This window comes from Meles meles, chromosome 6 (assembly GCF_922984935.1).
Source record: "Meles meles chromosome 6, mMelMel3.1 paternal haplotype, whole genome shotgun sequence".
NCBI classification, from domain to species: Eukaryota; Metazoa; Chordata; class Mammalia; order Carnivora; family Mustelidae; genus Meles; species Meles meles.
The window spans coordinates 28591730-28604295 of NC_060071.1; the positions used below are offsets into that span (position 1 = coordinate 28591730).

The 12566-nt window shown below is 39.7% G+C and overlaps 1 protein-coding gene across 1 annotated transcript in view; it reads right to left on the reverse strand.

The window, feature by feature from the left end:
- OCA2 (OCA2 melanosomal transmembrane protein) overlaps positions 1-11332 on the reverse strand; it is a 530032-nt gene extending 518700 nt beyond the window's left edge. Inside the window, exon 1 of the mRNA XM_046009122.1 lies at positions 11085-11332. Within this exon, the coding sequence (XP_045865078.1) occupies positions 11085-11332 (248 nt within the window). The remainder of the gene's footprint in view (positions 1-11084) is intronic.
- Positions 11333-12566: the final 1234 nt, after the last annotated feature.

Sequence of the window (12566 nt, forward strand, 5' to 3'; positions counted from 1 at the left end):
GTGGTCGAAATCAACAGGATAGGAAACAACAAGTGTTGGAGAGGATGTGGAGAAAGGGGAACCCTCTTACACTGCTGGTGGGAATGCAAGTTGGTACAGCCACTTTGGAGAACAGTGTGGAGATTCCTCAAGAAATTAAGAATAGAGCTTCCCTATGACCCTGCAATTGCACTCCTGGGTATTTACCCCAAAGATACAGATGTAGTGAAAAGAAGGGCCATCTATACCCCAATGTTTATAGCAGCAATGGCCACAGTTGCCAAACTGTGGAAAGAACCAAGATGCCCTTCAACAGACGAATGGATAAGGAAGATGTGGTACATATACACAATGGAGTATTATGCCTCCTTCAGAAAGGATGAATATCCAACGTTTGTATTAATATGGTTGGGACTGGAGGAGATTATGCTGAGTGAAATAAGTCAAGAAGAGAAAGTCAATTATCATATGGTTTCACTTACATGTGTAGCATAAGGAATAATATGGAGGACATTAGGAAAAGGAAAGGAAAACTGAATTAGGGCAAATTGGAAGGGGAGACAAAGCATGAGAGGATGTGGACACTGAGAAACAAACTGGCAGTTTTGGAGGGGAGGGGGTGAGGGATGGGTGAGCGTGGTGGTGGGTATTAAGGAGGGCACGTATTGCATGGAGCACTGGGTGTGAAACAATGAATCTTGGAACACTGAAAAATTAAATTAACTTTTAAAAAATGATACAAATTCCCCCTAAACTCATCATATAGATTCAGCACAGTTCCAATCAAAATGCCAGCAGAGTGTTTTTAATTGACATAGTTGTGATAGTACTTATACAGAAAGGCAAAGGGCACAGAATACCCAAAGCAACATGGAGAACAAAGTTGGAGGACTCACACTATTTGATTTCAGAACTTTCTACAAAACTACAGGATACAAAACGGTGGTATTAATGACATGCTAGTCACATTATCTATATCCTGCCTTGTTTCACAAAGATTTTAATAGTTTTGGGAAAACACTTACTAACCAGTTTGTACACAGGTGATGTAACTGATCTGAGAAACTGCCCCTAGACTTCCTGGAAGTGAAAGGACAAAAGGGGTGCAATAGGCTACAAATCTCTGCCTGCTTCCCTTCTGTTCAGAATTAACAGCAAATGATCAGTTTCCAAGGGGACTGTTCTCAGAGAGTTCAAAAATATGAAATCCCAAATAACCTTTTCAGCAAAATTGTTTCAGCAATGTATTTGTAGCATTTCATAACATTCTTTACTTTCCTTCTCTTCATAAACTAACCTGTAATAGTGAGTTTTAAATTCTCTGAGGCTAAAGAGTTGGTTGGTTTTTGCATATCTAGTGATTTCCATCTTGTTTCATCTCTGTTCAGTTTTAAGATTTCTATGTTTTATCATCAATATGAACATATCTCTTTTCATTTCATACTTATTTTCATTACATAAGAAATGCAAAATGTAATGACTCCCACAAATAACCTTTAAAAAGATGCATCTGAGGTGACCACACAACACTAGCACATGCCTAGTCAGAAAGATCATGTTGGTTCAGGGACTCATGTAAGTGCACATATGAATAGCACTAAACCCTCCATACTCACAGACACTCACACTGAGATGGTCCTTCTCCTACGGGCCCACATCATAGGAGAACGAGCCAACAGCCATCCTCCCTGATCTTTTATGAGCTGTCCCTATAGCTTTCCTGGTTACTGTTGCTCTCTCTCCTGGAACAAGTTCAGCAGGAGAAGTTGTGGATCAAGAGTGCTCATCTCTACTGGCCCTGCAACCTGCCCTCATCATGTAGGACTTTTTTGCACCACCTAGCTAGCAAGGCTGTCATAGGACATAACTATGGTAGGCCACTGCTGGCTCACAGGAGCTCTAGTCTCCAGAGAGGAACATATCCTGAGCAACAGGTGGTCAGATTTAGCAAATAAAAATAGAGTGCCCAGGCAAATTTGGTGGCAGATAAACTACAAATAATTTTTTAGTATAAGAACTTCTCCCCAAATACTCATTTTTATCTGAAATTCACATTTGCAACCTGCATTCTATCTGTTGACTCTCAGAGCACAGGATGTGACTCTGACCTCCAGTCTGTTGGTGAGATGTTAGCAGACATGAGGTGGCAGAAGCTTATGACCAGCTTCCACACCGGAGTGATGAAGCCTTTGGACGGACGAGAGGTAGGTGACCCATGAGACCCCTAAGTTAGCTGGCAGCCAAACCTGCACTGGCATAAAGGGTTAGACTACCACCCTACAACCCACATGGTGAAGTTTGTGTTTAGGGTCTGCATCATTATTTTGGCAAGAGATAGCTGAGGTCAATAGAGCTTCCAGAGAAGATCTCCAGCCCCAGCTTCCCTACAGTCTGCCATAATCCAATCTTACATGGAAATTCTGGAGGTACTTCTTCACCTTTGAAGGATGGCCTTAATTATTCTTGCATTTCAGACCTGAAATTATTATCAAAAACTGTACTGGGTTTGGTTTTTATTTTTGGTATGTATTATTATGTTTTTAAGCACTAAAGAGAGAAAGATGAAAGAACAGAGGGAAAGGAAGGGTGATTTAAAAATAAATTCCAGGTTGGTAAAGGACTAAATCTAAAGAGCAAAGTTTAAAACTTTTAGAAAACAGGAGAAAAATTTTATGAAATCAAAGAGGAAATTGAGTTCTTAAAAATATCTGAGCTTTAAAATACTAGCCCCCAAAAAGAGCACAAACCATGAAAGATTCACAAATATAATCATATTAAATACTTTATTAAAATAAAACATAAATGGAGCACCTGGGTGGCACAATTGGTCGAGCATCTGATATTTGGTTTCAACTCAAATTATGATCTCAGGGTCATGGGATCAAACCCCACACTGGGCTCCATGCTCAGCACAGAATCTACTTCAGATTCTCTCTCCCTCTCCCTTTGACCCTCCCACCTGTACGTGTTCTCTCTCTCTCTCTAAAATAAATAAATAAATCTTTTTAAAAAATGATAAATCAGGGTAGGAGTCAAGATGGTGGAGAAGTAGCAGCCTGAGACTACATCAGGTAACAGGAGATCAGCTCGATAGCTTATCTAAACATAGCAAACACCTACAAATCCAACGGGAGAGCGAAGAGAAGAAGAACAGAAGAACAGCAACTCTAGAAACAGAAAATCAACCACTTTCTGAAAGGTAGGACTGGCGGAGAAGTGAATCTAAAACGACGGGAAGATAGACCGCGGGGGGAGGGGCCGGCTCCCGGCAAGCTGCGGAGGAACGGAGCACAAAATCAGGACTTTTAAAAGTCTGTTCCACTGAGGGACATTGCTCCAGGGGCTAAACCGGGGTGAAGCCCACGCGGGGCCAGCGTGGCCCCAGGCCCCGCAAGGTCACAGAAGGATCGGGGGTGTCAGAGTGTCGGAGAGCTTGCAGGTATTAGAACGGAGAAACCGGCTACAAAGACAGAGCCGAGGACTGAACTCTCAGCTCGGGGTTACCTTGAACTGGTCGCGGGCTGGGTGAGCTCGGAGCGCGGCTAGAGGCTGGGGATACGGGAGTGATTGGGTGCTGTCCTCTGGGGGCGCACTGAAGAGTGGGGCCCCAGGCTCTCGGCTCCTCCGGGCCGGAGACTGGGAGGCCGCCATTTTCATTCCCGTCCTCCGGAACTCTACGGAAAGCGTTCAGGGAACAGAAGCTCCCAAAAGCGAACCCGAGCCGATTACTTAGTCCGGCCGCCGGTAAGGGCGGTGCAATCCCGCCTCGGGCAAAGACACTTGAGAGTCACTACAACAGGCCCCTCCCCCAGAAGATCAACAAAATATCCAGCCAGGACGAAGTTCATCTATCAAGGAGAAAGCAGATTCAATTCCTAAGACAGCAGAGCAATTCCAGAGGAGGAGAAAGCAAAGCACGGAACTCATGGCTTTCTCCCCATGATTCTTTAGTCTTGCGGCTACTTCAATTTTTTTTTCTTTTTTCAATTTTTTATTTTTTTTCTTTTTTCAATTTTTTTTTCCATTTTTCTTTTTTCTTCTTCTGCTAAATTTTTTTAAAAACTTTTACCCTTTTCTTTTTTAACGTTTTTTGACTACTTCATCTAAATATATATATTTTTTCTTTCTTTTTTATATTTTTTTATTTGTTTTATTTTTTAAATTTTTTTCTTTTTTTTTTTTTTCTTTTTTTTTCAGAACCTGTTTTTTATCCCCTTCCCCCCCCCACAATTTGGGGTCTCTTCTGATTTGGTTACAGCGCATTTTTCCGGGGTCTTTGCCACCCTATTAGTAGTTTATTTGCTCCTTCATATCCTCTTATCTGGACAAAATGACAAGGCGGAAAAAATCACCACAAACAAAAGAACAAGAGACAGTACCGAAGGCTAGGGACCTAATCAACACAGACATTGGTACTATGTCAGATCAAGAGTTCAGAATGACGATTCTGAACATTCTAGCCGGGCTCGAAAAAGGCATGGAAGATATTAGAGAAACCCTCTCTGGAGATATTAAAGCCCTTTCTGGAGAAATTAAAGAACTAAAGTCTAACCAAGTTGAAATCAAAAAAGCTATTAATGAGGTGCAATCAAAAATGGAGGCTCTCACTGCTAGGATCAATGAGGCAGAAGAAAGAATTAGTGATATAGAAGACCAAATGACAGAGAATAAGGAAGCCGAGCAAAAGAGGGACAAACAGCTACTGGACCATGAGGGGAGAATTCGAGAGATAAGTGACACCATAAGACGAAACAACATTAGAATAATTGGGATTCCAGAAGAAGAAGAAACAGAGAGGGGAGCAGAGGGTCTATTGGAGAGAATCATTGGAGAGAATTTCCCTAATATGGCAAAGGGAACAAGCATCAAAATCCAGGAGATGCAGAGAACCCCCCTCAAAGTCAACAAGAATAGGTCCACACCCCGTCACCTAATAGTAAAATTTACAAGTCTTAGTGACAAAGAGAAAATCCTGAAAGCAGCCCGAGAAAAGAAATCAGTAACATACAATGGTAAAAATATTAGATTGGCGGCAGACTTATCCACAGAGACCTGGCAGGCCAGAAAGAGCTGGCATGATATATTCAGAGCACTCAACGAGAAAAACATGCAGCCAAGAATACTCTATCCAGCTAGGCTATCATTGAAAATAGAAGGAGAGATCAAAAGCTTCCAGGACAAACAAAAACTGAAAGAATTTGCAAACACCAAACCAGCTCTACAGGAAATATTGAAAGGGGTCCTCTAAGCAAAGAGAGAGCCTAAAAGTAGTAGATCAGAAAGGTACAGAGACAATATACAGTAACAGTCACCTTACAGGCTACTAATGGCACTAAATTCATATCTTTCAATAGTTACCCTGAATGTTAATGGGCTAAATGCCCCAATCAAAAGACACAGGGTATCAGAATGGATAAAAACACAGAACCCATCAGTATGTTGCCTACAAGAAACTCATTTTAGACGCGAAGACACCTCCAGATTTAAAGTGAGGGGGTGGAAAACCATTTACCATGCTAATGGGCATCAGAAGAAAGCTGGGGTGGCAATCCTTATATCAGATCAATTAGATTTTAAGCCAAAGACTATAATAAGAGATGAGGAAGGACACTATATCCTACTCAAAGGGTCTGTCCAACAAGAAGATCTAACAATTTTAAATATCTATGCCCCTAACGTGGGAGCAGCCAACTATATCAACCAATTAATAACAAAATCAAAGAAACACATCAATAATAATACAATAATAGTAGGGGACTTGAACACTCCCCTCACTGAAATGGACAGATCATCCAAGCAAAAGATCAACAAGGAAATAAAGGCCTTAAATGACACACTGGACCAGATGGACATCACAGATATATTCAGAACATTTCATCCCAAAGCAACAGAATACACATTCTTCTCTAGTGCACATGGAACCTTCTCCAGAATAGATCACATCCTGGGTCACAAATCAGGTCTCAACCGGTATCAAAAGATTAGGATTATTCCCTGCATATTTTCAGACCACAATGCTCTGAAGCTAGAACTCAATCACAAGACGAAAGCTGGAAAGAACCCAAATACATGGAGACTAAACAGCATCCTTCTAAAGAATGAATGGGTCAACCAGGAAATTAAAGAAGAATTGAAAAAATTCATGGAAACAAATGAGAATGAAAACACAACAGTTCAAAATCTGTGGGACACAGCAAAGGCAGTCCTGAGAGGAAAATATATAGCGGTACAAGCCTTTCTCAAGAAACAAGAAAGGTCTCAAGTACAGAACCTAACCCTACGCGTAAAGGAGCTGGAGAAAGAACAAGAAAGAAACCCTAAACCCAGCAGGAGAAGAGAAATCATAAAGATCAGAGCAGAAATCAATGAAATAGAAACCAAAAAAACAATAGAAAAAATCAATGAAACTAGGAGCTGGTTCTTTGAAAGAATCAATAGGATTGATAAACCCCTGGCCAGACTCATCAAAAAGAAAAGAGAAAGGACCCAAATCAATAAAATCATGAATGAAAGAGGAGAGATCACAACTAACACCAAAGAAATACAGACAATTATAAGAACATACTATGAGCAACTCTACGCCAACAAATTGGCCAATCTGGAAGAAATGGATGCATTCCTAGAGACATATAAACTACCACAACTGAACCAGGAAGAAATAGAAAACCTGAACAGGCCCATAACCAGTAAGGAGATTGAAACAGTCATCAAAAATCTCCAAACAAACAAAAGCCCAGGGCCAGACGGCTTCCCAGGGGAATTCTACCAAACATTTAAAGAAGAACTCATTCCTATTCTCCTGAAACTGTTCCAAAAAATAGAAATGGAAGGAAAACTTCCAAACTCATTCTATGAGGCCAGCATCACCTTGATCCCAAAACCAGACAAGGAGCCCACCAAAAAAGAGAACTACAGACCAATATCCTTGATGAACACAGACGCAAAAATTCTCGCCAAAATACTAGCCAATAGGATTCAACAGTACATTAAAAGGATTATTCACCACGATCAAGTGGGATTTATTCCAGGGCTGCAGGGTTGGTTCAACATCCGCAAATCAATCAATGTGATAGAACACATTAATAAAAGAAAGAACAAGAACCATATGATACTCTCAATAGATGCTGAAAAAGCATTTGACAAAGTACAGCATCCCTTCCTGTTCAAAACTCTTCAAAGTGTAGGGATAGAGGGCACATACCTCAATATTATCAAAGCCATCTATGAAAAACCCACCGCAAATATCATTCTCAATGGAGAAAAACTGAAAGCTTTTCCATTAAGGTCAGGAACACGGCAGGGATGTCCATTATCACCACTGCTATTCAACATAGTATTAGAAGTCCTAGCCTCAGCAATCAGACAACAAAAAGAAATTAAAGGCATCCAAATTGGTAAAGAAGAAGTCAAACTATCACTCTTCGCAGATGATATGATACTATATGTGGAAAACCCAAAAGACTCCACTCCAAAACTGCTAGAACTTGTACAGGAATTCAGTAAAGTGTCAGGATATAAAATCAATGCACAGAAATCAGTTGCATTTCTGTACACCAACAACAAGACTGAAGAAAGAGAAATTAAGGAGTCAATCCCATTCACAATTGTACCCAAAACTATAAGATACCTAGGAATAAACCTAACCAAAGAGACTAAGAATCTATACACAGAAAATTATAAAGTACTCATGAAAGAAATTGAGGAAGACACAAAAAAATGGAAAAATGTTCCATGCTCCTGGATTGGAAGAATAAATATTGTGAAAATGTCTATGCTACCTAAAGCAATCTACACATTTAATGCAATCCCTATCAAAATAACATCCATTTTTTTCAAAGAAATGGAACAAATAATCCTAAAATTTATATGGAACCAGAAAAGACCTCGAATAGCCAAAGGAATATTGAAGAACAAAGTCAAAGTTGGTGGCATCACAATTCCGGACTTCAAGCTCTATTACAAAGCTGTCATCATCAAGACAGCATGGTACTGGCACAAAAACAGACACATAGACCAGTGGAACAGAATAGAGAGCCCAGAAATCGACCCTCAACTCTATGGTCAACTAATCTTCGACAAAGCAGGAAAGAATGTCCAATGGAAAAAAGACAGCCTCTTCAATAAATGGTGCTGGGAAAATTGGACAGCCACATGCAGAAAAATGAAATTGGACCACTTCCTTACACCACACACGAAAATAGACTCCAAATGGATGAAGGACCTCAATGTGAGAAAGGAATCCATCAAAATCCTTGAGGAGAACGCAGGCAGCAACCTCTTCGACCTCAGCCGCAGCAACATCTTCCTAGGAACAACGGCAAAGGCAAGGGAAGCAAGGGCGAAAATGAACTATTGGGATTTCATCAAGATCAAAAGCTTTTGCACAGCAAAGGAAACAGTTAACAAAACCAAAAGACAGCTGACAGAATGGGAGAAGATATTTGCAAACGACATATCAGATAAAGGGCTAGTATCCAAAATCTATAAGGAACTTAGCAAACTCAACACCCAAAGAACAAACAATCCAATCAAGAAATGGGCAGAGGACATGAACAGACATTTCTGCAAAGAAGACATCCAGATGGCCAACAGACACATGAAAAAGTGCTCCACGTCACTCGGCATCAGGGAAATACAAATCAAAACCACAATGAGATATCACCTCACACCAGTCAGAATGGCTAAAATGAACAAGTCAGGAAATGACAGATGCTGGAGAGGATGTGGAGAAAGGGGAACCCTCCTCCACTGTTGGTGGGAATGCAAGCTGGTGCAACCACTCTGGAAAACAGCATGGAGGTTCCTCAAAATGTTGAAAATAGAACTACCCTATGACCCAGCAATTGCACTACTGGGTATTTACCCTAAAGATACAAACATAGTGATCCGAAGGGGCACGTGTACCCGAATGTTTATAGCAGCAATGTCTACAATAGCCAGACTATGGAAAGAACCTAGATGTCCATCAACAGATGAATGGATAAAGAAGAAGTGGTATATATACACAATGGAATACTATGCAGCCATCAAAAGAAATGAAATCTTGCCATTTGCGACGACGTGGATGGAACTAGAGCGTATCATGCTTAGTGAAATAAGTCAATCGGAGAAAGACAACTATCATATGATCTCCCTGATATGAGGACATGGAGAAGCAACATGGGGGGGTAGGGGGATAGGAGAAGAATAAATGAAACAAGATGGGATTGGGAGGGAGACAAACCATAAATGACTCTTAATCTCACAAAACAAACTGGGGGTTGCTGGGGGGAGGTGGGATTGGGAGAGGGGGAGCGGGCTATGGACATTGGGGAGGGGAGGCGAACCATAAGAGACTATGGACTCTGAAAAACAACCTGAGGGTTTTGAAGGGTCAGGGGTGGGAGGTTGGGGGAACAGGTGGTCCGTGATGGGGAGGGCACGTTTTGCATGGAGCACTGGGTGTTGTGCAAAAAGAATGAATACTGTTATGCTGAAAAAAAAATAAATAAAAAGGGAAAAAAAAATGATAAATCAAAAGAAAAGGTGATCTTCTGGCCTGGAGAAGACCCTGTAACAAAGGACCAAAGAGGGTTAATATGAAGAATCTTAAAAAGATAGATAGATGATAGATAGATGATAGATAGATAGATAGATGATAGATAGATAGATAGATAGATAGATAGATAGAGAAGTATAAACAAATCATTGGAAAATTGAGCAAAATGTACAAGATGGCACGTTATGAAAAACAAACCTAACTGCTTAGTAAACATGTGGGAAGAAGCTCTGCTTTCCTGGTCAACAAGGGAACACAAATTTCCTTGAAAACCATGACATAGCATATCACATGTATCAGATCTTCTCATGTTAAAGTCCCCTGTCACCAAACGTTGGAAAGGTGAGAGAGTAAACTGACACAATTATGAATCTGGTACATTTAATAAATCCTAAGGTGCAGACATTTTAAGAACCAACATTTGTTATCAAGTAGAGAGGTACTCTAGAGAATCCCCCCACTTACACCCTCAAAAATCTATACAAGAAAATGCACTGTAAGCAGTTTTTAATAGCAAAATACTAGGGAGTGGGGTAGACACTGAATGGCTACCTGCAGGAGAAGACATATAAACTGTGGGATGTTCAGATACTGACGTTTTAAGTGAGCACTCCAAATGAATTAACAAGAGCTACAGGGAGCCACTGACAAATCCCAAAAACAAGTTGGACCAAAAAAAAAAAGCAAGTCAATGTTTAACGATTTGCAAGACAAGAGCACATACTATTTAGTGATACATAAACAAACAGTAATAGTATGAACCTGCACATTGGTGATATCAACAGTAAACTGGGATAGGTGCTACCCTAGAAAGGAGGAAGGGACAGGATCATGGCAGGTGGTGGGGCTGTACACCACACTTCAGTGTATTTCTATGATGCTTTGCCTTTTTCAACATTAGACCACTGGTACTGTGTGAGTCAAGTTCTGTCTGAGCAACTGCTCTGAGCAGGACTTATTGCCTGTAGGGAAGAGGATACCCAGATCTGCTGGGTAAATAATATGTCCCTACATGGGTATGAATTGACACTTATAGGATGCTTTTTATATCTATTCATTGGTTTTACTCTGGTAAATATTTAAGGGTTTATCAAAAGTTCCTTTTAATGTAATCTAGATTGTTTTAACATGAAAAACAATATTCAACTGATTCACTTGACATATTTGTAAGAATAATGCATGTTCTAAGACATATATATATTCTTATATGTATATATATCTTATATATAAGCATATATTATATATAAGCATGTAAATATCTATCCTTTTTAAAGTCATGTAATACTTTTAATGCCTTAAAATATAGCAAATGCAAAAAATATATAGCAAATGCAAATTTCATGCTAAAATCTCTATTTTTATAGAGTTTTTAGAGTTTTAGAGTTACGTTAGCCACATTTTAGAAAGAGCATTCATTCAAAACAGGCCAGTACAGTGCTAGAAGGATTCTTGCATTTCTTGCATAATATCTGAAAATTTTCCCACAAAAAAAAGGAGGAACTATGTTTACAAAAAATCCAGTATTTGTGAATTCCACATTTATAAGATAAAATTATTATAAATTCACCTCTGCTCTGTGAGAAATGAATCAAAATCTTGGTCCACAGAAACCCAGCAGCTCTTTCCAGCTGCCCTGCTGGGGTAGGGGGTTGAGGAGTCTTCCCTGTTGACTCCATACTGTATCCTGCAGTTGCTGGTGGCAGGTCCTGCCAGCTTTGGCCTTCCCAGAGCAGCACACATGGGAGAAGATGTCTGATGTAACTCCATCTCCAGCACACCAGAGGTCAGACCACCATCTTTGTTCTCTACATGCATGTTCTGTTGTCACTCTTCTCACTAGGTCAGTCAGAAAGAAAGCACTGTTGATGAAAAGCAAACTGGGCATATTTGCACCTTGAGGAATCCATATGGAATCCAGTCAATCTCTCTCTACCCTTGTTATTTTTTGGCCTCTTATAATGGGGCCTTCCAGTGTTTCAGCATTCTAATATCACATGGGAAACAGTGTATGCTCAACTCTAAGGATGAACATTGTAGCACATTTCACACTAGTCATGACCTAAGTATTCAACAAGAAAGCATTAGTTAAGTAAGTTACAATATGTGCAGAGTATAAAATACTATGCAACTAAAAATGCTCTAAAAGGATACTGATTTATAGTGGGAAATATTAAGGATACAGAAAAAACACTGATAGAACAGGATATTTTTCTTGAAATATATACATAGCATATGCATAGAACAGAAGACCAAAAAGACCCAGCCTCCAAAACATGACCATCTCTCTGTTGTGAGGACTTTCTCCTTTTTTTCTGACTATGTTATGGTTTTATGGGTTTTTGCATCCAGCAAATTAATACTTTTGCAATGAGAAAATAATAATACTTATTATAAAAATGAAAACAATTACTCATTGAAAGTAATGAAGTAACTGAAAGTGAAATTTTAAAAAAAGTTATGAGGTCCTACTCTTTGGATTACATTTCTAACCATTACCATTTTATTCTTTTACATTTGCCAGCTTCCCATAACCCCAGAAATGACCTCTGATTTGCAGCAGAATGGTTTGCTATCAACGGTTGCTATGAAGCCAAAACTCATTGGGAACTTTGGTTAAGGAGGATTTGCAACATTGAGAAGCAATGTTCACAACTATCATTGGAATGGGTACAATACGTGGGCCGGCCATTCTTTGTGGCTTACTCATCAGTAAGGAGAAGGTAGAGTGTTAGTAGAATGTGCCTGTATCAAAAAGTAAAAAACATTTTAGTTTCATGCAATTGTTTCCATTGTCTAGTTAGAACAAAATCCACATGCATGTATGAACTGCAGAATACAAATTGTACAACTTTCCTGATTCTACCTACAAGTTAATGCTCTCATATTTGCATTTAAAATAATGATTCAGGTTATGAGACTGAAGCTGAGAACAGTTCCCTTAAGATCAGGAACACGACAAGGATCCCCACTCTCTCCAATATTGTTCAACACATTACTGGAAGTCTTAACAATGGCAATCAGACAACAAAAAGAAATAAAAGGTATTCAA